The 23,819-nt window shown below is 43.6% G+C and overlaps 13 protein-coding genes across 13 annotated transcripts; 7 read left to right on the top strand and 6 right to left on the bottom strand.

Moving 5' to 3' along the window:
* Nucleotides 1-343: 343 nt before the first annotated feature.
* On the top strand, nt 344-1,588 carry PBN1 (Pbn1p; the record flags this gene model as incomplete). Its single annotated transcript, XM_002554194.1, has 1 exon — nt 344-1,588. The coding sequence occupies one exon, from the start codon at nt 344-346 to the stop codon at nt 1,586-1,588; it is 1,245 nt and encodes a 414-aa protein (XP_002554240.1).
* Nucleotides 1,589-1,637: 49 nt separating this feature from the next.
* SPB1 (27S pre-rRNA (guanosine2922-2'-O)-methyltransferase) lies at nt 1,638-4,130 on the bottom strand (the record flags this gene model as incomplete). The annotated part of the gene is made up of 1 exon (XM_002554193.1): nt 1,638-4,130. The coding sequence occupies one exon, from the start codon at nt 4,128-4,130 to the stop codon at nt 1,638-1,640; it is 2,493 nt and encodes an 830-aa protein (XP_002554239.1).
* A 1,119-nt stretch (nt 4,131-5,249) lies between these two features.
* KLTH0F00682g (KLTH0F00682p) lies at nt 5,250-6,767 on the top strand (the record flags this gene model as incomplete). Its single annotated transcript, XM_002554192.1, has 1 exon — nt 5,250-6,767. One exon carries the CDS (start codon nt 5,250-5,252, stop codon nt 6,765-6,767), a length of 1,518 nt encoding a protein of 505 aa, XP_002554238.1.
* A 119-nt stretch (nt 6,768-6,886) lies between these two features.
* KAR4 (Kar4p) lies at nt 6,887-7,855 on the bottom strand (the record flags this gene model as incomplete). Its single annotated transcript, XM_002554191.1, has 1 exon — nt 6,887-7,855. The coding sequence occupies one exon, from the start codon at nt 7,853-7,855 to the stop codon at nt 6,887-6,889; it is 969 nt and encodes a 322-aa protein (XP_002554237.1).
* Nucleotides 7,856-8,777: 922 nt separating this feature from the next.
* On the bottom strand, nt 8,778-11,513 carry KLTH0F00638g (KLTH0F00638p; the record flags this gene model as incomplete). The annotated part of the gene is made up of 1 exon (XM_002554190.1): nt 8,778-11,513. One exon carries the CDS (start codon nt 11,511-11,513, stop codon nt 8,778-8,780), a length of 2,736 nt encoding a protein of 911 aa, XP_002554236.1.
* A 339-nt stretch (nt 11,514-11,852) lies between these two features.
* On the bottom strand, nt 11,853-12,854 carry KLTH0F00616g (KLTH0F00616p; the record flags this gene model as incomplete). Its single annotated transcript, XM_002554189.1, has 1 exon — nt 11,853-12,854. The coding sequence occupies one exon, from the start codon at nt 12,852-12,854 to the stop codon at nt 11,853-11,855; it is 1,002 nt and encodes a 333-aa protein (XP_002554235.1).
* A 1,486-nt stretch (nt 12,855-14,340) lies between these two features.
* On the top strand, nt 14,341-15,642 carry KLTH0F00594g (KLTH0F00594p; the record flags this gene model as incomplete). The annotated part of the gene is made up of 1 exon (XM_002554188.1): nt 14,341-15,642. One exon carries the CDS (start codon nt 14,341-14,343, stop codon nt 15,640-15,642), a length of 1,302 nt encoding a protein of 433 aa, XP_002554234.1.
* Nucleotides 15,643-15,757: 115 nt separating this feature from the next.
* Nucleotides 15,758-16,345, top strand: KLTH0F00572g (KLTH0F00572p; the record flags this gene model as incomplete). The annotated part of the gene is made up of 1 exon (XM_002554187.1): nt 15,758-16,345. One exon carries the CDS (start codon nt 15,758-15,760, stop codon nt 16,343-16,345), a length of 588 nt encoding a protein of 195 aa, XP_002554233.1.
* A 605-nt stretch (nt 16,346-16,950) lies between these two features.
* MIC10 (Mic10p) lies at nt 16,951-17,199 on the top strand (the record flags this gene model as incomplete). Its single annotated transcript, XM_002554186.1, has 1 exon — nt 16,951-17,199. The coding sequence occupies one exon, from the start codon at nt 16,951-16,953 to the stop codon at nt 17,197-17,199; it is 249 nt and encodes an 82-aa protein (XP_002554232.1).
* Nucleotides 17,200-17,381: 182 nt separating this feature from the next.
* Nucleotides 17,382-17,696, bottom strand: ADF1 (Adf1p; the record flags this gene model as incomplete). The annotated part of the gene is made up of 1 exon (XM_002554185.1): nt 17,382-17,696. The coding sequence occupies one exon, from the start codon at nt 17,694-17,696 to the stop codon at nt 17,382-17,384; it is 315 nt and encodes a 104-aa protein (XP_002554231.1).
* Nucleotides 17,697-18,070: 374 nt separating this feature from the next.
* KRR1 (ribosome biosynthesis protein KRR1) lies at nt 18,071-19,069 on the top strand (the record flags this gene model as incomplete). The annotated part of the gene is made up of 1 exon (XM_002554184.1): nt 18,071-19,069. The coding sequence occupies one exon, from the start codon at nt 18,071-18,073 to the stop codon at nt 19,067-19,069; it is 999 nt and encodes a 332-aa protein (XP_002554230.1).
* Nucleotides 19,070-19,292: 223 nt separating this feature from the next.
* MRC1 (chromatin-modulating protein MRC1) lies at nt 19,293-22,274 on the top strand (the record flags this gene model as incomplete). Its single annotated transcript, XM_002554183.1, has 1 exon — nt 19,293-22,274. The coding sequence occupies one exon, from the start codon at nt 19,293-19,295 to the stop codon at nt 22,272-22,274; it is 2,982 nt and encodes a 993-aa protein (XP_002554229.1).
* Nucleotides 22,275-22,295: 21 nt separating this feature from the next.
* Nucleotides 22,296-23,651, bottom strand: VAC17 (Vac17p; the record flags this gene model as incomplete). Its single annotated transcript, XM_002554182.1, has 1 exon — nt 22,296-23,651. One exon carries the CDS (start codon nt 23,649-23,651, stop codon nt 22,296-22,298), a length of 1,356 nt encoding a protein of 451 aa, XP_002554228.1.
* Between the last annotated feature and the right edge of the window lie 168 nt (nt 23,652-23,819).

Raw genomic sequence — 23,819 nt, 5'->3', positions numbered from 1 at the left:
AGGCAAAGCGCCAATTTCCTTTTGTTTCTATGCCCAAGCTTGTTAACCAGTTCTCCTAGGATCAAACTGAAAACAAAATTCTTCAAGAACCTGCCAGCGGTTTTTTGGCGAAAAAATCCTCAGTCTAATGAAGCTGGACCTTCCACAATCGGTGGGCGTGCGGCTACCTTTCTCTGGCCACCAAATTGAGGCTTCGCAGGCTATATCGAACAGTTTTCTATTGAAAGAATGCACTGTATCGTATCGCTAAGAAATTTTTCTTGCTATCACACCTAAACTAACAGCGGACACGAGAACATTATCAATAAGGGTTGAGGTATCATTACTGAATTAGCTTGACAGTATGAATACGTCGAGGAAGAACGACAAAACGAGGGTTACAATCTTATTTGAGGATGCGGAGGACCTTCAGCAAAACTCCGTAAACGCACTGGATAGTATAGTGATCAAAGGGCGAGGGCAGCTCGTTCAACGTCGAGCAACATCAGAGCTCCCTCATAATATAAACAAGAGCTTTAAAACACTGAGAATAACATGGAAAAGCCCTGAAAGTCCAGGTATCAGTGCTATTGCCCCTCCTTTATCGAGCGGCTTGAACATCTATGTTTCCGGGGATTCAGAACGCACACCTGGAGCTATACGCTCTGCAAAGTACGATTTACTGCACTCTAATGATTATGATGATTCTTTGATTAGTCGTTTTTTACCAAAAGACTTCAATCTAACCGAGCTAAGGTTGAAGGATAGGGACTACGACATTGTGGTGGATGATAAAATTCATGTGAACGAATACTATGCAATTAAGGATGGTTTCAATGAAACGCTCAGATACGAAGAAGCGTATGGTAGGCTAGAAGTTGGCTTGTTTTTCGCTGAGCCAAGTGACCAGCTTGATGCAAACCTGAACGGGCTCCGGTGTACATGGTCCTTTACGGGTCAAATTGACAAATGCCAGAAGACATATCTTTTTTATCAGCAGGCACACAATATGTCCATAAATTCTACCACTGTTGTAGAACAGGTCGGCCCAGTTGGGCTTCATCCTACAGTTAGGGTTGATCTCCGTGGAGAGACCTCTTCTGAACATTGCAGGCATTTTATGTACCTCGCAGCTCCGACGGGCCTCTTCATCGACAAGTTCCAGTCATCTCCGATATTTGTTGCTGGGGCTGATGATTTAGAATTGCCTGAGTACAAAATAGGCGACGACACTTGGGGTTTTGAATCACTTTTTTCCTTGAAACCAGGGCAGCTCAACGATATTCAGTTGCACACTAGATATGTAAAGCCTCGGGCTCGGGGCGGCTTCAAGCATATTCATTACAGTCCAATAGTGTTTCGAGCGTGTGACACCGGTAATATGGAAGTTCAGAACAACCCTTTTTATACGCGGAGTTTGGGTCTTGAATCATTTTTCACAAATGACACAGTATTTCAACATTTTCACAGCGCGACCCTTAGCGTGTCTGTACCAGCTGCAAATACTAATGATTTTCAAGCTGTATGGCTTGTGACTTCCATGTGCCTCGTCCTTTCAGTTGCGTATTTACTGATCAAAGTATATACAAGACAAAACAGTCAAAGATAATAATATATTAAATTGATTATGGATTTGAGCTGTACTGTGAGAATGCGCTCTATTTCTTCTTGTGATGCTTCTTTGCAATACGTTTTAAGGCGCGCTGCTCATTCTTTAAGACACCATCCACCATCTTATATTTACCCTTCACACCCTTGGGCCTGCCCGATAAGCCTCTGTTTTTGCCAGTAGCTACAACTAGGGTAACCTTAGGCTTCTGCTTTTGCTTCTTGGTAACCTTCCTCATTAACTTGGCGATTTCATCGGCCTTATCTTTTTCAGATTTGTCACCATCATCGTTGATCAAACCGGCCTTCTTTTTTATCTTCTCCAAACGGGCCACAGCGCGCATTGCCTTTCTAGCTTTGGCTTCAGCAACCTTTTTGATAGGTCTTGCGTTAAGCGCCTTCATCTTTTCCTTGATGGCAATTGCAGCTTCTTTAGTGATCGGTCTGTTTATCTTTGAATGAGGTCTTTCATCTTCCAGGAACCATTCGGGCAGGTTTTCAGTATCACGGAACGCGTATCTGTTGTACCCTTCATCAACCAAGTCATGCTTTGTTCTCTGACCCAAAGCTAATTGATGAGCCAGTGTCATAGCTTCGACTGTCGCGATATCTATTTCTTCGGCGTGTTTCTCTTTCTGGGACTGGTTCTCATCGTCCGAGTCGAAATCTGAATCCATGACTTGGTCTTCATCCTCTCTAGCCACCACTTCAAAATCAGAATTTTCAGAATCACTACTGCTCTCTTGGCTCAGATTGTTTTCATCTCCTTGGTTCTTTCCAAGGCTTTCGAGCCTCTCAACGTGTGCAGTCACAGAAGCATTTACTGGTTCCTCCGGAGCTGGCAAATCTGCCTCGACGCCTTCGAAAATGGATTGATTGAACAAGGCTTGAGCCTTTGAGCTCAAGCCATTTTCTCCCTCTTTATTCTTCATTTTAGCTATTAGCCGGTTGATTGCTTCATCATCATCAGAGTCAGAGAGATCCGAATTCTCATCTTCACTAACATGATCATCTTCAACAGCAGAACTGTGTTCGCTGTCTTCGTCACCGAATCCTGTCCACTCATTGTCGTCGCCACCACGAGCCTGTTTTGCACGATACTTCGCGTCTTTCTCAGCCTTTTTCTCCTTGTAGTTTTGGTACATGGAGTTTAGTTGAGATTCCAACTCGTCAGCTTCAGCAGCATCGTCACGGTCAGCAAGAGGAGCGTCATCCGCGATGTGAACGTCATTATCTTGTGCCAGCTCTCCTTGCGTGAATACCATTCTTCTCTTACCCTTCGCCAGTTTGTCCAAAATTCCTGTCTTTTCTGCAGATTTAAGATTGAAGAGTGACTCTCTCCCCAGCTCCGCGGATTCGACACCAATGTCCATTGGCGTCAGCATGTTCATCTGCATTCTAGTTAGCTCCTTCTGCTTCATTTCATTCTTCTTTCTCTTTTCACGCTTTTGAGATAGCCTTTGTTTCTCTTGTAGCGCTTGCACTTCAGATTGAATCTGTTCCTCTTCGGTCAAATGGGTTGTCTCAACCACTGGTTCTTCTTCTTTCTCTATCCCCAGTAGTTCCCGGGCAGCCTTCCTCCATTTGAGAATCATTTTGAAATCCTTTTTACCAAGAACCTTCAAATCTTCTATACACATCATGAATTCTGGCGTCGTCTGCTTGAGCTTCTTCAAAATCTTCCATTCATGGTCTTCAGAATTAACAGTGAATTTGTTGAGGTTGCCTAGCATGTCGATGGGGTCTTCACATTTCACAAACTCCATAATGGGCTTATGGTGGTATAACAGATAGTCGCCTTCTTCGTAACCCTGTCTCTTCCTCACCTTTTTCTCTGGGTTGAAAATCTTTGCCTCATTGTTTTGAGGACCATCGGGGAGCTCTTCGAAAACTTCTCTAGCATCTAGCAGTCTCGAGTCAAGCTTCTTAGGTGCCTTAAATCCCTTGCACACTACGAAAATTTCGGCAGACACATTTCTGGACGCTGGTGGTTTGGTGGCCTCAACCTTGTCGAAAAGTTGACTGAAGACCCAGATAAGTTTGTTATAATCTTTGGATCTGAAAATTTTAGTGACAAAAGTACCGCCCACAACAAGATTCTCCACAGCAAGTTTCAAGGCCTGCAATGTTAGGTGTGACTGAGTGAAGGCGTCTTGAGCCCAGCCTAAACCAACATTAGGAGCACCATCGTGTAGCACAGTATCAGCCTTCCAGGTCTTCATATAACCCCTGAGCTTCGAGCGGCAGTCTTCCGTAGTGATGTCACTCTGGAATGTGATTACGTTTGGCATAGGCTTCATTGGCACGATATCTACACCTATGATCAGGGAGTTAACTGGGCACAGGTTTGAGGCAACTTGACACCAAGAACCGGGGGCTGCGCATAAATCTATCACGACCTTGGACTTCTCCATAAAGTGGCCGAACTTTTCATTTATTTGTATGATTTTGAATGAAGAACGGGCACGGTAGCCTTTCTCCTTAGCCAGGTAGTAGTACCTATCCAAACGGCCCTTACTGTTCTTCTTTTGAGTTTTTCCCATTGTTGTCCAACTCTTTCACTAGACCCGGTGGTTGCTAAAAGGTATCTTGTGCTCTATGAGTTTGTTAGTGATGCTCATCTCATCTCATCGCTTTACTAAAATTTTTCCCAGCTTACCAAAGGACAGGAAAAAGTAAATTGTACTAAACGTCAGCTGAAATCACATGAAACAACAAAGACACTATAACCACGTCCCTTCACCGATATCATGGGCAGCAATCGCACGGGAAATTTAAAAAAAAGAGTAAGAAGCGGATTAGCTTCAATCAAAATTTGTTACCGCCCTCCCCAAGCTCTTTGAGGAGCCAAATTCTAAGTTTGGGGATTGGATTATATATCACAAGTAACTCCAAATTGTTTCGCTCCCCGTGCCATAAGTTGTAATAGCTTAACCTACAATGCACCTTGTTTTAGTGTTTTTGTAGAAGGAAACCCGTTCGAATTCGAAGTTCAGCAAATACTCAAGGATGTAGATTTTAAAACTGAATGGAGGATATTGATACGAATCTCAGAATTTGGTGAGGCTTCATGGCTTTTTTGCAATTTTTTTTCTATCATAGTATTTAAAGGTTACGTTATTAACACATTGCGTGTCCATGACTTCTTGTTATATGCTAGGGCTGTCGTTCACGCGCCGCGTGCTTCCACAGTAAAATTCTCCATAAGAGCGTGCTAATCACAACTCACTCTAGCGTAAAAATTCAAGTACTAGATGATCGCGTTATGTGTTCTTCTCGCCAGTTTTTGCATTGTTGAAGCTCATCATCTGTCTAGTCTGTCGTGTGGCCCGCACGACAGGTTGGCAAAAGTAGTTATAACCATCATAAAAACCAGACAAGGTCCCAGAGGTTGTATATATGCGGCAGTCACTCTTTGGTAAAGAAGCGGGTGATGTTGACAATTATGTAAAATTCCAGGTGGGCAGTTGAGCAGTTTGTAGCGCTGAGCTTCACAGGCCCTTGCCTATGTTTTGACTTGAAACTGTGACAAATGCAGACAAAGTGATCCATTGCGCCCTCGAACGAAAAATTAGAAGCATTTTTTTTTTTTCATATCGTGTTATGTATTTGGATTCTTGTCAAGAGTGCAATCAGTTAGCAACACCGCACTGCTTACCATCATGCCTTCCTACACTTTCGGAGGACTTGATTTTCAAGAGACGCCTGCGGCTCCCAATCCTGAGCCCTCGAACACCAAGTTTGGCGTTAGAACTACGGATTCGCCGGCTATCAAAAATGCTCCCCTACCGGCTGAGGGGCCATCTTCGAAGCACTTTTCGAACCTTCTCGTTCTTGCCCTTATTACCGGGATTCCCTTCTACGTGACGAGGAAGTTGGGCGGTGGAACCAAAACTTTTGTGTTCTTTTTCTTGCTTTTTGTTCTGCCCATCTTGATGGCCTACTGGACCTTGGCATCAACCTTTTCCCCCCGTTTGAACGAGAAGTGTAAGCTTCCTGGTAAGCCAATTGAACACTACTTGACTTTCCATGATGATAGGCTAGCCAGGAAGTATCATGACAAAAAGATTCCAATGGAAACTTTCCACGAGCTTTATTTTGCTAACAAAGTTTCGTTTAATGGAGATGCCCTTGAAATCTTAGAATACAGACATGACTGGGCACAGTTCTCTTTCACCTTGTCCTTGTTCAAATTCTTCTTGTTTGGCATGATCCCTGAAGTTATCATGCACACCAGATCCCAGGACGAAGAACAGGTCAGGGACCACTACGACCGCGGTGACGACTTCTACGCTTGGTTTTTGGGTCCTAGAATGGTATACACGAGTGGTGTGATCTCTGACATTGAGTCCGAGGAAACTCTCGAACAACTTCAGGACAACAAACTGAAGGTTGTGTGCGACAAAATTGACCTGAAGGCTGGAGAATATTTGCTGGACTTGGGCTGTGGCTGGGGAACCTTGGCTGCTTACGCTTCAAAGGTTTGTGGTGCTAAAGTCACTGGTATCACATTAGGAAGAAATCAAACTAAATGGGGCAATGAAAAGCTTGAATTGCAAGGAATTTCCGAGACTCAGTCACGTATTCTGTGTTTGGATTATAGAGATACACCTATGGCGACTGCTGAGGGAAAGAAATATGACAAAATCACCTGCTTGGAAATGGCGGAGCACGTAGGAATCAGAAAATTTGGTGCCTTTTTACAACAGGTTTATGATATGCTTGAAGATGATGGTTTGTTTTATTTGCAATACGCCGGGTTGAGAAAATCTTGGCAGTACGAAGACCTCATCTGGGGTTTGTTCATGAACAAATATATTTTCCCTGGTGCTGACGCTTCGACGCCTTTGGACTTTGTCGTCGGCAAACTCGAGGGCTCTGGCTTCGAGGTGGTTTCTATCGACAACATCGGCGTTCACTATTCAGCTACTTTGTGGAGATGGTACCGGAATTGGATGGGCAACAAGGACTCTGTCGTTAACAAATACGGGGTCAAGTGGTTTAGGGTTTGGGAGTATTTCTTGGCTACCTCTACTATTATCTCAAGACAAGGATCGGCAACCTGCTTCCAAATTGTCTTAAGAAAGAACATCAACGCTTATCACCGTATTGAATACGTCCCCAAACAGAAAGGACTTTTGGGACCAATCAAGGAAGGCGTCCCTAAGTGGTTCAAATAAACATGTTGCCCACTTCGTGTATCTGAATAGCGATTATGCATTAAGTATAGAATAAAAACATTGCGACTTCTCCCACTGGCCGTTCGGGTCATTCCCTCGGCTTCGGGAATCGACCAAAGCTAAGAGTTTCTCTTCTGTACGGGACTTTTTGGCCTCAACAGTTCGATTTCATTCCTTATTGGAAGGTGTGCGCCAACTTTATTTATGTCTTCTCGATAACGCTTAGAATCGAAGTTGTTTAGCATCACGTCAGGACTCATTATCACCCATCCAGGTCTCACTTTTACAGGGGTTTCAGTACCTGTTCTTGCAGGAATGATATGTAGTCGCCTTGTCGCTGTTGAAAAGTTTTCAGCAACTTTGTAGAGGTGAGATGGTATAGCGCTCTTGCGAGTGCTTTCTGTTTCGATACTCAAGTCGGTATCAACATTGCAGTGTATTAAATGACCGTCAGTAGCACGACGAACTGTGCCCGTTATACACATCCAGCAGTGCCATTGCATCTTTTCAAATAGCACTTGGTCATCATTATCAAGACCAGGGTAAAACGGTGACTTCTTGTCAATAGGTATAAAGACAAGCTCTTCACTTTTTCTAAACTTCTTGGCCCATCCGTCGTTCTGTAACAGCCGCGTCAGCTCGTTTATTTTTTGAGCGCTACCCCATATGAATAAGAATCCTGGCTTTGAAATTAGCTTGTCGATAGGAAGTCCTGTGAGCAATGGGTATATGAATTGGTTGTCTGTTAAGCACCCAATCATAACAACATCAAATACTATTTTTTCATTGTGTATCCAATTCTTCAGGGTTGGCACCATCTCATCGATATCCAACCTGCAACCATAAGGCGCTGATGAATGATTTGCAATTTGCTTCTCTTTCAGGCGAAACAGCTTTTGAAGGTTAGGGTATCCTTCAACAGGGTTATCTGTGTTCCTCACATTTTTTTGTGGTAGAGCGCCTGTGTGGATATAGTGATCCGTGTAGTTGTTATTGTGAAGATGGGCGGCTGCCTTAAGAGAAGCGTTACTCTTCCTCTTACGACTGTGTTCGATACTATTCTTCGGGGCAGTACGATCATGAGACATTATTCCTGTAATATGATTAAAGCCTCTATCGCAATTCAAAAGGGCAGTGCTCTTCGTTGTGCCGTCACATTTTTATCTGTTGCTGGTGGCGTCTTGTCGCATCGTGAAACCAGACACTCAAGATGTAATTGTTTCAGAACAGTAAACAAAAGTTTTAGCCTGATGTAAGCCAAGCTGTTTTATCGCAAAAGGCGAGGGCGGGTTTAGCTTGTAACGAGTCTTCCCGAAACAGAGCAGATTTTAAACAACCCTCGAGTGCTTTTCGGCTTTTGATGATAACGAGTTACATAATTTTTGAAGGTGATAAAATACAAAAACAATGGCAGAGCTTTGAGGGCTCACTTGAATTGGAACACCACACTGATGAAATTAAGTTGGCTTCCTGAGGGAAGCAAGAGGAAGAAAATCCACCTGAATATATGATTACAAAACATGGATAATAATATTCATGGGAGGCTGACTGTTAAATCAAACTGCTGCCTACCCGGAAAATTCTCACTATAAACTATCACTATATGAACGTCATCTCCTGGAACTGTAGTGCCTGATATTAAAGCTGCAGCTTCATTGTTCTTGCATTTTTGATCTGGTTTTATATTTTTAACTAAATTGTTGACTTCTCAGGCGTTCTATTTACCAGCAACACCGCTGGAAAAAACCCAAAGTGGTGATTCGATAAAGGCAAGCCTAAATATAAATGTTGGGATGACAACGCAGCAGATTAAAGAATTAAGTACTTTTTTATCAAATACTCGTCTTCCAAAGCCAATTAATTACAACATATACTCATGACCTTTACATACATAGAGATGGCGCGTATCGGTCCTATAATTTACAGTCCGCACCTGGTTTGACAACGTAACTCGGAGTGGGCGGACGAGCCCTCTAATGGACAAGAAGCTGCCATGGACTAGCACAAGTCCTAAAGTATAGCCTTGTCTCGACAATAGTCAATGAAGTGTTTTCTGTGAACTAAGCCCACGAACTCATCACCGTCTAATACTGATATGAATCGGTTGCCCAACTTAGTAAATATAAGCTCCACTAGCGAAGGAGAAGAGTTGAGGTCTAGCATTATAGGGAACTTCTCAACAATGGGTGTCAAATCGCATAATTTCTCAAGAATTTCATTAACAGCAAGCCATTCTTCTTGACTAGTGAGATTTGGAAAAGATTCAATGGGGCTGGTAAAGTTTTTATCACCCCCCCTGCTGGGAATGCTGGTATCAACCTCTAATAACCGAACCTTCAAGTCCTGAGTTAATTTGAACTCATCAGCGAAGCATTTGAGTTTATCCAATGCCAGTTCAAGTTCCGGAGCCGGCAAGACGCCAGCCAACTTACCATTATTAATTATGGGTATGCAACCATCAACGAGGCCCTCCTTTTGAAGATTGCTCAAGTGTTCTCTAAGGACTGCAGATGAAAAGGCTTTTTGTTCACTGAGGTTGACGTAAATGTTCCCATTGCCTTGTTTCAATGTCGAAACTATTTCTCTCAAGCCATCGTGGTTCCTAAAGTCGCGAACCTTTCGATTATCCAAAAAGGGCAGGTCGTTCTTTCTCATAAGCATCTCATAAAGGGATTGTGGCTCGATTACATGCGCAACTAAGTTTGAGACAGCGATAGCAATTGATATTGGCACCACATAATTATAAGAAGACGTTAATTCAAAGATAATGATCGCAAGGGTCACGTTCATTCTAGTGACGCCAGCCATAAAAGCTCCGGCAGAAATCATGGCATATATCCCCATGTCTATGCAAACGCCTTCTAAGCCTGATTTGTTGCAAATTTGAGTGAAAACAAAAAAGTTGGGATAGAGACTTGCTAGGTGTTCAAACCATGTTGCAAAAATCCTTCCAAATAAGGCACCTATCACCATCGAAGGCACATATATACCCGCAGGGACCTTGACTCCAAATGTTATGCTAGTTAGCACAATTTTGACAATAAGAGCGTAAGAAAGGGGAACGATCTCACTTGGAAATGACTTTCTATCAACTGGGCATAGTCCATGTTTTCCGGTGAAGTCGTCAGGAGAGAAGCACGGCGACGCAAGGTTTGCCAGTAGTTCTGCAACTGAGATGTTCGTATAAGAATTGGGAAATGTGAGCGCTGCTGTTAAAAGAGCTATTAACGCAACTTCCCGGAGATGCTTTTCACGAATAAAGCTTTTGCTCCTGAACCAGCTTCCCCAAAAAGACGCGAACTTGCAAAAGTAGGCTCCGAACACGCCACCGATAGCACCGATGATTGTGACCAAAAAAAGTTCTGTAGTCTGCCAGTCAGAAGAGTACTTGACCTCAAATAAAACTGCTTTCCCAGTCCCATAAGGGTTCAGTAGGCGCAAAAATAAATTTGCCATAATAGCAGAAAAGAAGGTTTTGAAGAGCTGATTTCCTGGTAGAAAATAACTGACTTCTTCAAGTGAAAATAAGACGCCACCAAGCGGGGAACCGAATGCCAGAGTGACACCTGCAGCAGCAGAGGCTGACAGTATTACGCGCCTCTCAATCCCGTTAAGTTTGAACTTTGCGAATTGTCTACTAACGATGTTTCCAACGCATGTAGCAAGATGAACATATGGTCCCTCCTTGCCCAAAGACAATCCTGACGCAATAGCAAGAACTAACGCGATTGATTTTGAGAAGAGTGTGTAAGTGCCCAAAAATTTTCTTATGATGAAACCCGAAAGAATTGTTTTAACCTCAGGAACTCCGCTACCATAAGCATGATACATTGTTTTGAATATCTTCTTATCGGTTTGAAAGGCCAAGGGGTTGATATATTTCGTCGTCAATGTGACTTTCGCTGCCGAGAGCGCTAATATCAGGCTAAGGAATGTGTAAACCATAAAATCAGAACGCAGTACACCACCATGAAGGAATCTAAGAGCTTCAGGCCATAATTTCCAATTTGCACATGTATAACTGGCACAGCACTGTTGCTGATTGAAAAAAAAGTTTGATTTACAGTAACCTCGTTTTAGGTCAACCAAAAGCTCCTCGGCCTTGTCTATGAAAAATGCTAAAAGGGAACAGCTAAAAGCAACCACTGTAATAAGTACCCAGTCCTGAGCATTTCCGTATACCCTTTTTAACTTGCCAGTAAATCCCCTCAAAGCTGACATTTGCTGCTTTTGCCAGACATCATAAAGGTAGTCCTTGACCCAGTCCACACTGGTGAAATCATCATAGTAATTGCGAGGTAGCAAGGTCTCAGAATTGAGAGTTTCAGTCAAGTTGCGAAATTTTGGAAATAAATAAGGCGGCTGTGTGCTCTCACTATAAAGGCTAGCCTCAGATTCCTGTCCATTACGGCCCTGGTCTGTACTGCCGTACTTCGTGGGGGAAGAGCCTTGAGAGTTAATGTGAAAATAATCTTGAGGCCCAGCATTTCTGATGGGTGAGCGAATGCTCGATATCTGAGTGAGCTGTGACAGTGCCTTGGAGTGTGGATGCGGTGATTCCGTCCCTTGAACGACTTCGTTTATAACACCAGGGCCTGGAAGTCCTTCTAGGCGCAAGTTAACCGAAGCTGCTCTCGAAACACCGCCCCTTTGAGAACTGCGTCCTCTTATCCTGCGGCTGCTTCCTTTCATAGCAGAATGAAAAGTATTGGAATCATTGTGGGCTGCGGCGTTTTTAAACGGCATATATAGCGCCTTGCGCTCTTGTCAAACTCTCTAAGATCAGGATGAAAACCAATTCAAATTATTTTTATCCCGAGATGTACGAGTCTATGTCTCACCCTCGCTTATCACTCCCCCTTTAATATTTTTTTTGATTTCGAAACAGTGATCGAGTTGCGCCACAATCAGGACAGATATTTGAACTCGTAAACATTACAGTACTTGTATTTGTATATTATTAGTACACAATAAAAACCAATCTTCAATAAATTAACACCGTATAACCATACTCCAGATGGATTAGCGACCCGTTCTCAGGAAGGGATAGGATCGATCCATAAGTGTTTGTTGCCACAAACTACTTCAATTTACAATGCAGCGGCCCCTTTCAAGTTCTTCAATGACAGATTCGATAATGTCATCGTCATCATCTTCCTCCATCATCTCAACAGCGCTGTATTTGATCATATCCCAACGTCGCCAAAACCTTACACAATCGTCAAATGAGTTCGAGTCGTGCAAGTCCTCTAGGTCGTTTTTTGCGCGGCACAGCCTATCCTTGAGCGATTGCAAACGAATAGAATCTGGAAGGTTTGAAATCTTGCGGTAGTCACAATCAGTTTCATATTCTGTTGGATTGGTGATCTCTGACTTGTACCCGCTTGTATCATCGCTATCTTCGTCGGAGAAATTGTTAACGGACGCAAAAGATAGAACCCGTTGATAGCGTGGTGTAACGGGAGTTGAAGACTTACGAGCAAACGAATCATCGTGGGACTCTGTGTATGGGTCAAGAGCACGTTGGGGTTTACTCAAATTGTCGTATACTTTTGCCTCAGCGGTTGCTGTTGTATTACAATAACGGGCCCAAACTTCGTCAATAGATTGCAAAAGGTAGTCGAAACACCTCTCTTGTGCGACAGAATCTGATCTTGGCACGGTTTGCTTGCGGCTGCTTGACGAAAAAGAAGGGTGCCTAGAGAGCGACCGACGTCTTTCGAGCAGGTAACTGCTATCCAAACCCTCATGAGGGTCCGTGGCAGCTCCGGCGTTAGCCCTTCCAACATCTTCTGGCGCTTCTTTCTCGCTCTCGGAGTATTTAGATACCGCATCTATTAGTGTAGAGTCGACGGTTGGAGCAGTCTTAAAATGGACAGCGGGCTTTTTGGAAAAATCGCTGTCGTAAGCCTCATTGTCTTCCTCACTCGTTGAATTTTTCGACAGTAGGAACGAGGATCGCGGGATGTTGGTGCGGCTTGACATGCTAACCGGGGAGGGCGCTAAGTTGAGAACTCTGCGCTTCAGTGGCAGCCCTTCTTGGCACGCGCCTAAAGCTGAGTGTGAGCGTTTGCTCTGAAGCTCCATGGGAAAAAAATTGAAAAATGTGAAAGTATTAGATCACTTATCTAGCGTTCGCAAACCTTAGTTTCGTAGAAAACAAAACGTCGAGTTTGAGTATTTTGCTGTTGAAAAAGCCTGCGTTCCTTGTTTTTGAGCTGCGCAGTTAAGGCGTCAAATTATAGACAAGCAAAGATAAAATAGGAACCAAAAAAAATAATGGAATCAAAAATCAGAACAATTAATCCAAGTACCTGGGTGCTCACTTGCTAACAGTATCGAATGCAATGGCTAACCTGGACTCTTCTTGCTTTCTTGTACAGCTGTTAAATTAGCCGCCAATGCCGAAAACTCAGAATTGAAATAAATGAAAAAAATGATCTCTTGAAAACTTCTAGCTCCTCCGTATAAAGAGATACGCACGAGTGAGTCGTCAATGAGTTAAAAAAATTTCCGGATGAATGAATTGAAAATAAAGTGGTGAGCAAGATGGGAAACAAGGAGAAAACACACAAATATGTTTTTTTTCACCCCCGAGAGAAGGCTCGAGCGCACCATATTATTGGCCCAAGGTCACGTTCCGAACAGGGTAACGCGGCGCTCGACTCCAATTTGCTAGGAGCAAATTTGCCACCGACAGCAGGAGAGGGCAAAACCCCGTCCAGACAGCACTGCTTAAGCCACGACAACGCGACAAAAGCGGAGACTACACATCAAGCAAAGTACATAGAACGAAAGCCTGCAACATACGCTTTCGAGAGAGGGTCCTATCGAATTGTCATCAAGCCTCCCTGGTGCCTAAATCAAAGCCGGGAAGACCCGGAACTCCTTAAAGTACAGAACCGGACCCAACACGTGACATAATGAGTACCACGTACATGACGACTTTGGTTTTGAGCGTATCGCTCCGTACGTGGTGCTTAGCGCCTCATCAATCCGGAGCCGGCATCTCACATCCTTTAGAAAAACCTGGGACCACGCGACAGCGGTCCAAAGCCCGCTGATGCTTCCAGCTCTTGACGTTTAACCGTCTTTTGTCACTCACCTGTGCGTGTTGTAAATTTCTCTTCCAGACGATCAAGGTCAGCACGGCTTCCTGGGCAGGCTTGGTCCTCGGATATCATAATGGTTAGGCGCTGGTTGAGAGCCTAGTATAACTAGAATTCTTAACTTAAACCTCCTGTACCACGTTTCAGTCGCTTCTCCTTCTGAAGAGTGCGGCGCCACAATACCTGAGATGCCTAACGGCGAGAGATAAGTGTGCTAACGCATTTCTGAAGCGGATACAGTCACCATCATTAGGAGTGATGGCTCCAAATAGCTATAACAAACCAATCCGGATTCTCAGGATTTGAATCTGTTCTTGTGTGTCTAATTGATGGGTAAAACTTTTTTCCCGCAGTGGGGGTTTTTGTTAGATCCGTCTCCATTGTAAAAAGGTGTGTTTTACATAACATCTCACGAAAGAAGTAGTACCACCGACTGTACGTAAGCGCGATGAGTTATTTGTCAAATGATCACGCTTCGTATCTCATCCAGAACCACGCCCCAAGGATTACAGAGGGATGATCTCAAGGCCAGACTCATTTATCAAAGCATGGCTCGGAGCACCGAAGAGAAGATAGCTGAACTGCAGAACTTATACCCGGACTATGGCGTGGACGGTTTACTGGACGTTCTTGTTAGCTGTGGCGGCTCGTTAAAGAGATCAGCTCAGTTGTTAGGCGACACTACAACACCAGAGTCTTCGTCCAAGAGATTCAAGTCGAGACAACAGCAAACCCTCAACCGGTTTCTCGACGTGAGGTTATTACCAAAGGCAGCTATTAAAACAAATGGGTCCAAAGCATCACGTCCTATAGAGCTTCACTCTAAAGAAGATGTTGAGTCAACACTCAAATATTGCACATACCACCCAAACGTGCTTCCGCTCGAACTTGCGAACAAGCTGCTTGAGGCGCTTTCGAAAGATACATCTTTCAAACCTAATGAATTCTATCTTTTCGGAAACAAATGTATTTCTAACTGCAAGTCTCGTATCTTTCTTCCTGAAAATCGTATTGAGCCTTTCTACTACAACGGGAAGCGGGTTGAAAGCTACAGTACATACTCCGATGAGATCATGATGGCGCAGATCCTGGTTGAGGAACTAGTCAATGATGTACTCTCTCAAAGGACAGCACTTCCATTCCAGGTCGAGGCAGGAAAATGGGAGGTCCAAGCAGTTCTTTCAAACTCCTACAGTAGAGACAGCAACCTGGATTGGCATTCAGACCGCCTAACTAACATTGGGCCTCACGCTATCATAGCGTCTTTGTCATTAGGGTTCACGCGTGAGTTCAGGGTCCGTAGAGTACATCCTTCGAACTCCTCAACATATTCGCTGCGCCCTCAACACAACTCTTTAATAATTATGCATGCCGGTTTCCAAGAGGAGTACAAGCACTGCGTTCCGTTTTTACCTAAGAACTGCAATATTCCGGCTGAGGACGTTCATCCAATCTCAAACGACGTGCGAGTTAACTTGACTTTTCGCAATTACGCATTAACCACTAAGGTTTTCTGTAAATTATGCGGCTTCCCCATGGATCTCAGGAGGTCATTCAAAGACCCTTCTAAGAGAGGTCTGTACATTTTCCAGTGTTCCAAGAGCTACACGGAAGAAAACAGCTTTAAAGAGGGAAGAGAATGCAAGGGATTTGCATTTGCATGCTTCAAAAAAAAACCCCCATTCACAGAGTTTGAAACCGACGGTTCCCGTTGGATCGCGGACGATGATTTAGAAGCGAAACAGGCCCAGCGTCAACTTAAGTAGGTAGTTACTGGCTTTTGGTGGGCAGATCACATGATGAAGGACCTTAAGCATATCAAGAAATTTGGAAGACTACTACGTGCGGAGTAACCCAGATAACAGGCGATGAAGCAGAAAGATGGACACACATCCAGGCAAATCGCGGCCCTTGAGCAAGAGAGGGAGTCGATCATGCCCTGACAAGCCCTCGACCCTGGAAGGGCAAGGTAAGAATATCGAAAGCGCTCTGGTTTCTGGACTTGAAACAATTGCGGGTATATTCGATGATCTCCAGTTATTACGAAGTTTTGGAGTCATTGGTGAAAACAACGTTTTTTATCAAAAACTGAATAAAAGTGGCTTTTGTTCAAAAGCATGGCTGGTGTCTCTCACTCTATCTTCTCGAAGAAATGCCAGTGACATTATCAACCTAGCAATTTCGAGGTCTAGGTTAAAACGGGAACAAGCCGAATTCATGAGACGCCCTGTAAACCCTGTCCGTAAGGTTTTAAACGCCAAAGTAACCGCTAGAATCCAAGAAATTAATCAGAAACTCATTTTGGTAGCTCTCGAATTGATACAAAATATAGGTTATTTGACTTTAGTCGCTGCCGATGTGCTTGCATTCGGGCTCACAGAAAAGTGGAAAAGATTGCTGGAAAGAGTTTCAAGCATATTCGCAATTGCAAGGCTTCTATTTTCAGGATTTTCCTCTTTAACGCCGTGATACAGCAGTAAGCTTGGGCTACGGAGGAGGGCGCGTTGATCGATTCCTTCCGGCATTTCTTACACGAATTAGATTCCTAGGTCAAGAGGGAGCCTCGCACGGCGTATGCGGAAGCACGCCTCTGGTAAATATCGCCTTTTCTTCGAATGCGTATTTCTCGGCGAAAATGAAGAGAGTTGAACATGAATAGTACCGCTACGTGAAATATCAGCTCGGTCACAAGAGGCAAGCAGAAGACTTGCTTAGTAGTCCCCGCCTGCTTCGCTTCCCGGAATTACTTAAGGTTATGTTTCAACACGCAAGCTATCGCAAAGGGGACTGTCTCCCCTCGGTTTGAGTTGGCAGTTCACCAGGAAGTAACTTCCACTTGTGGCATCTGCAGTCTGGATTTATCTTGATAAATCTTAGGCTCTCTACTTCAACATTGCCATATTCGTGTAATAGCCAATCAATAGAGCAGGAAACGTATAATTGTTACCCGGATCTGGTGATCTTAGCATCCGAAAATTTTGTTATAGAGTAGTCAATTAAGTTAGTAAGATTTACAGGTTTATTGCATACTATCTGTACCGACGTTGGTGATAACCAGAAAAGCTCAATACAATATGTCCGAACAACTGAAGGTATCCCCAACAAGCAGGTCACTTCTGAACGACAAGTGGGACGTTGTCCTCTCGAATCTTGTGGTGAAGACTGGCTTAGGGTTCGGTGCAGGCGTGGTGGCTTCCGTATTGCTATTCAAGCGTCGCGCATTCCCAGTTTGGATCGGCGTGGGTTTCGGGCTCGGTAGAGGGTATGCCGAAGGCGATGCCATTTTCCGTTCCTCTGCCGGTTTGAGAACTGTGAAAGCTTAAACGTGCATTTGATTAGTCAAACTCTAGGCGCGAGATGAGCAAAAAACCTCACTCATATGCCCATCCTTCATATACATTCCTTACGTACGCTGCAATGATGTAAAATACCATATTGAACTTCCAATCAAGGTTCAGGTGTGGCACCTCGAATAAATCATATCTGTATCTATAATGTCCCCGGTTCACAGCGAAAACCCCGAAATCAATTCAAGCTGTTCAATAATGTTATTATCTGTGCTTTGTTTCTGCTCTTCCATTTTCTTCTGCATGCTCTTGTCCTTTTCCCGATCCTCGATGAGATCGCTAACCTTGAGCGATTCTAGCGCAGGCGTTCTCTTGGTATTATGCTCCCTCTCGTTGAGCTCCGATATGAGAAATGATTCTTTGTTAGCCTGCTCAACTTTGAGCTTGGTCCTTATTTTTTGATGTTTCCGTATTACTCCTTTAGAGACGTCCCTAGTAGACCTGGGCTTCTTGCCAGAGCCCTTGCGTGCCATAACTTGGTCAAATAGCTCGATAGATACTAGGTTATTAATGAAGTTCAACAGCCTTAGTCACCTCTGCAGTTGAATAATCGAGCTGTTTATAATGCGATGCAAAGCGCTCTGTTCCTTACAGAGTATTTCAATCACTGTGGAAAAATAGTTTGGCTAACAAAGTTTGAAAAAGATCAAAAAAAATAAAAACAAATGGAAAATAAAAAAAAAAAAAATGGAAAATAAAAAAAAAAAAAATGGAAGAGTTTGCCTTATTCCATAACCACGTGCTGAGACTGAATAGTGAAAATTTTCTGGTAAAACTCATCTCTCATCTCATCGCATTACAATATCATACGCTTCACAATTCTTAACTTGGGCACTGACAACAAAGTATGCCCTCAACTCACAACAAAGATAAGCCATGGGATACCCCAGATATTGACAAGTGGAAGATTGAGGAATTTAAGCCTGAAGACAATGTCTCGGGAATGCCTTTCGCCGAAGAATCCAGCTTTATGACTCTATTTCCAAAATATAGAGAAGCTTACTTAAAATCAGTGTGGAACGATGTTACGAGGGCATTGGACAAGCACAACATTGCATGTGTCTTAGACCTTGTGGAGGGGTCTATGACCGTGAAAACGACCAGAAGAACTTACGACCCCGCGATCATACTTAAAGCTAGAGATCTGATAAAACTTTTAGCCCGTTCGGTACCATTTCCACAAGCGGTGAAAATTCTTCAAGACGATACTGCTTGCGACGTTATCAAAATTGGCAATTTTGTGAGCAACAAAGAACGTTTTGTCAAAAGAAGGCAACGGCTTGTTGGCCCCAACGGCAATACACTAAAGGCTTTGGAGCTGCTGACAAAATGTTACATCCTAGTTCAGGGTAATACAGTTAGTGCCATGGGTCCATTCAAAGGCCTGAAGGAAGTTCGTCGAGTTGTTGAAGACTGCATGAGAAACATTCACCCCATTTACCACATAAAAGAGCTCATGATCAAGCGTGAGCTCGCTAAGAGGCCTGACCTTGCCGAGGAGGACTGGTCTCGCTTTCTTCCAATGTTCAAAAAGAGGAACGTCGCTCGCAAGAAGCCCAAAAATATCAAACCCAAGGAAAACAAAGTGTATACTCCTTTCCCGCCCGCACAGCAACCTAGAAAGATTGATTTGCAAATTGAAAGTGGTGAATATTTCTTGACCAAGAAGGAGAAGGAAGCTAAGAAATTGGAGGAGCGCAAAAGAGAACAGGCAGAAAAACAAGTTGAGAAGAACAAGGAACGAGCGAAGGACTACGTTGCACCTATCGAAAAAGGGTACGAGGGCAGCTCAAAAAAAAGACGCCATGAAGTTCAGGAGTCCCCCAAAAAAAAGACAAAGGTATAGGAACTTGAAAAAACTGAGAAATAACATCTGTAGCAATGTGTACATAACCTTTAACGGAGGGCTGGGAGTTAAAAGCCAAGTCATCATAACTGCGCTCTTGAGTTTCTAGCGTGTAAGGTGAGGTTTTTCGATAGTGATGAGGGATTGAAAAATATTAATAGATGACGCGTAAAATCAAGTCCAGCTACATTCCAAGACCAACGTGAGGGCAACAGCGCTAAGAATGGACCTTATTGACAACTTGCGGGCTAGAAACAGGGGAAGTGGAACAGCCAAGAAGGTGAAAGAACGTGGGTGCGACAGCCTACCTTTAGTAACGGGGACGGGCTTTTTGTTTGGAAACTCTGTGCTGCGACGCGTCAAGAGTAGGCTTGGTGACGATGAGAACCATGAAGCAGACTCAACTAAATCCCCGATTGACAACGGCTGCTGCGATCTGTCTCAAACTCAAGTTGTTGGACTTGCTTACGATGGGGAGGATTTGGAACAAGATTTTGCTGATTCCACAGCGCGTATCGAAGGTAAAAGTTGGGCTGGCCCCACCAACAAGCCAAATTACCCTAAAGATAAGCGGCGAGTTTCAAGCAATAATTCCACAGTAGAAAGGCGAATACCTAGATCCGAACTTGAGAGCACAGAAGTTAACACGCAGCTGATATCCCCTCATCAGGTTAAGGAAATTGACGAACTTGAGACACAATTGCTCTTACCAGATGTTGATCTGCATCCTACAAACCAAAGCAGCAATAATACCATCCTAGATGGCACCATTACCCAAATTTCTGGGTTCGGTGAAACGTGTCACGATAATGCGATTCAAGCAACGTCCAAGGATGTCAGTGATACTTCAACTTTTGTTCCAATTACAACCAAAACAAAATACAGCAATAGCAGCTTGTCTTTTAATGCTAATGATCCGGAAGAAGAGTCAAATACTATAGCAATGAGTCCAGCAGATGCCACCGAACGTGACAGGACTATTCGCAAGAGGTTTGACGCCCAAAGCTTCATTGAAAGCTTTGACGATGAAACGGATGAGTTACAAAGTTGTGCGGCCTCGAATGCCTCTGAAACTGAGGCGCCTGTATTAAAGCAGCTTGAGGATGGCGAAAAAAATGCAAATAACCTTAAAAAACCGACACATTTTGAATCAAACAGGGAAAACAATCCGAACAAAGACTCGAGTTCCATAAAAATCTTCCCAACTATGTTCGAAGAAAATAAAGCGGACGCCTCTGCAATTATTTTATCTAGTAGTTCCGAGGAGGAAGAAGACTATGAATCTAAGAAACCTTCTTTCAAGGCCGCAATTTTAGACTTGAAAGCTCGCTTATCAAAGAAAAGCCAAAGCTTGCTAATCCCGCGCTCCAAAGTCACTTCCAACTTCTCATCACACCAAATTTTATTCGCCTCTTTGCGAAAAGCCAACAAAAGTCAGATTTTAGATTATAGAAAGGAGAAATACCAGTCAAAAGGTATCGACTACGATAAAATAACAGAGGAGAAAAATTCTATAGAATCTCTCTTAGAAAGAGAGTTGGCAAGAAACAAAAAAATAAGGCTGAGGGAGATTGAACAGGAAAGGCAAAACGAAAGGAAGGATTTTGGCGAACAATCCAGCGCTTTTGATTATAGCAATGACGAACTAGAAGAAGAACCTTCAGATGAGGAAATTGATGAAAATCAGTCGAGTAGCCCTGTATCACTGCACTCGGGAATAGTGTGTGCTGATGACGCTGTTGAATGCGCTGCAAATCGAATGCAGGATTTGAAACAAACAATCAAACCGAACGAAGAAGAAGATGCTATTCGAAAGTCCGGATTACGGAAACACAAAAAGTTTTGCTTAATAGATACCGATGAAGAAGACGGCTCGGTCTTAAACTCAGGAAACATCATAGATTTAGGAGCATATGGAAGTAACATTGGGAATCTAAACCAAATTGAGCAAGAACAAGTAGGGGAACACGTAGGGGCACATATAGAAAATGACCTAACGACGACAGGCCGCAACAAGAATTTAATCAAACCCTCAAGTCGCTCTTCATCTTTCCAAGTTGAAGATAATTCACACGAAGACATGAACCCCGGCGTAATCCGAGAGTTAATCGAAAAACATAAGAGAAAAGAGCTTCTCAGAGAGGCAAAACTCGAGAAGCTTCACCAAAGCAAGGCTAGCCGCATTATAGATTATGAAGCTGAAGAGTCTGATGATGAGTGGCATGGCATAGGCGGGGTTGACGGGGAGAGGTTCGACGACCATGATTCAGACCTAGAAAAAATGATTGATGACTACTCCAATTCGAGGTTTGATTCAAGCGAAGTTCGTAAAAGACAGATTGAGGAAGAAATATCCGAAGACAAGAGTATGGTGAACAAAATCTTGCACGATATCGAAACCGGAGGTTTCAGAAAAAGAGGCCGCAATGCACTAGACCTCGAATTGAGCGACGATGACGATGAAGAGCTCCTAAAATATCATTCCAGAAGGAAAGAATTACTGAGGCAAAAAGTCTCTGCGCAAGGAGAAGCTAAACTATTAGCAGAAAATCCAAAATCCAAAGCGTTTTTCGAGACAATAGTTGAAGATATAAGATCTAAAGGCGCGCTAGAGGACGAGGGGCCCCCTCCTGTCAGAGGTTTTTCATCCGTAAATGCGCCTGAGGAGAAAAACAGTGATAGTGACAAAAAGGGAAAGAAAACAGTATTATCCGAAGCATTTGTACAACAAACACTTTCTTTTCTCACATCTGGAGAAGTTGGAGAAGAAAAGGGTCCGGAAAACAATTTAGGTTCGCTTCCAACTCATGTGCCGAGTTTCAACACCGAAGAAACGCAGGACATTTTTGCTTTAAAGCAAAATAGCAGCATCAAGAGCTTGTCAGCGCCCACACGCAACAGCTCTAACATGCTCATTGATGATCAAGAGGATCTTCTGTCTCGAAAGCGGGCGTGCTCATTTTTTGCTCGATTTACAAAGCGCGTCGACGCAAACGAGAAGTTTGAAGAGGGTAAGAAGACCGTCAGGTCGCTGAATTCTTACAAAGTCGCAGGCTCATCAAAAGCTTCGATTACATACTTAGGCAAGGCAAGGAAGCTGAATGCCCCAAAAAAGGTTGCACATCAACAGTCTAGGAAGAGGGGCCATAAGCCTGCGGCAGGCTTTGGGATTTTTGCGAGCAATTCTGAAAGTTTCGAGAGCTAGAACACTTTTGCCGTTTATTGATTATTTAAAGTCCAAATCTGTGTTGAGAGCTTCTTGTAAAGCACCATGCGAAACCTTAAAATGCAGTTTTGTTTGTTGGGGGGCAGTAACGAATTTTGATCTGCTCGAACCGTGAATAAAAATAGAGCAAGATCCATGTGCCGCTTGTTTCTCTTTTCGTTTTCGCGGCGGCATCAAAAGCTTTGCAGAGGTTGTGTTATTTACGCTCCTGAGCCCAGTTTCTGAAGTGACCAGCACCAAATTGTTTAAAAGTCTAAGTGTATTTGAAATTGGTTTCCCAAGGCCGTCGCATTCATTAAACCAGTTTTTGCATTTTGTCTTATTTCCTTGGCTGACAAGCTGGGACAACATTTTTTTCGATTGAGAAGCTTCGCGTTCTACTCCTGGTTGGTGGCTGAAACCAAAGTTTGGCTTATAGTCCACCTCCGTGATGCCAATCTGTGGTGCGGAGGGCGTTGCCGAAAGAAGATTGTTAAAGCCTTTACTCTTTTCGCCTACCGCGAGATATCCGGCTTTTGGAATTCTAATCTCTTTCTCTCCTATTTGGCTTTTAAAGGGTGAAGACTTGATGTCCGTCTCAAAAATGTATGCTGACTGCAGTGAGCCAGCCGAAATAACGGTCGCTTCGTCCGATACATCTTCTTCATCTTCTATGAAAGATATTGATAGTCTTTGCCTGTCTTTGAAGAAATTGAGCCTGTTTTCATGGGGGTTGCTTCGCCTATTCAGTCCTGCGTCGCAAGATTTGGCGCTCCTAATAAAAAGCGTATCCGCGTTTGTGTGTGATGGACGAAAGAAGTGTATGCTAGAAGGTGAAGAGCCTAAAAGCCTTTCTTGGGAGCGATCCGAAGCTGTGGCAAGGTTGGTCTCATCACCCCGATTATCCAATAGAGACATGCTGGGGCGGAAACTTCTCTTTGTTGGAGATTCCAATTGCGCTTGCCTCCTTTGCAGAATCTTCAAAGGTTTTGGTTGAAAAGAGCAGATGCTCTGTACTGACATAGAGTTGGGCGACTCTCTCATGCTATATGAAATAAAGTTTTCGTCATTCTTGGCTATCTCTTGGAACTCCTGTATTAAGTTTTCAATAGCGCGCTGTTGAACAGAACTTAGAGATTTGCTATCGCTAAGGATGACGGTGTCACTCAACTTTTGAGCTTTGGTGTAAAGTGAATATAACTGACCAATGTATTCGTAATATTGTGCCATATTTGTGCTAGATTTGTCGGAGAGACACTGGTCTGGGAATCCAGATTCGTATAATCTTCGCTGTCTCTCTAAACACGAGTCCAAACGAGCAAGTGCACTTTGGGAAAGGGCCAGCGACTCTTGTGCAATCTCTTGTAGTTGTTCCATAGCCCCCCCTCACCTTTCTAGCGTTGCTTCAGCTTGTCCTGCTAAATTTTTTATAAAGATCTATTATTTGTTTTCAATTTTCAAATCCGTTTCTCTGGTCACCTGTGGCACCAAAATCAACCGATGAGGAAAGTAAACACAAATAAATCTGCCGCTGACAGGCTCTAT

The sequence above is a fragment of the Lachancea thermotolerans genome (assembly GCF_000142805.1).
Source record: "Lachancea thermotolerans CBS 6340 chromosome F complete sequence".
In the NCBI taxonomy this organism is placed as follows: Eukaryota; Fungi; Ascomycota; class Saccharomycetes; order Saccharomycetales; family Saccharomycetaceae; genus Lachancea; species Lachancea thermotolerans.
This window is presented reverse-complemented; position numbering and strand designations above follow the sequence as displayed.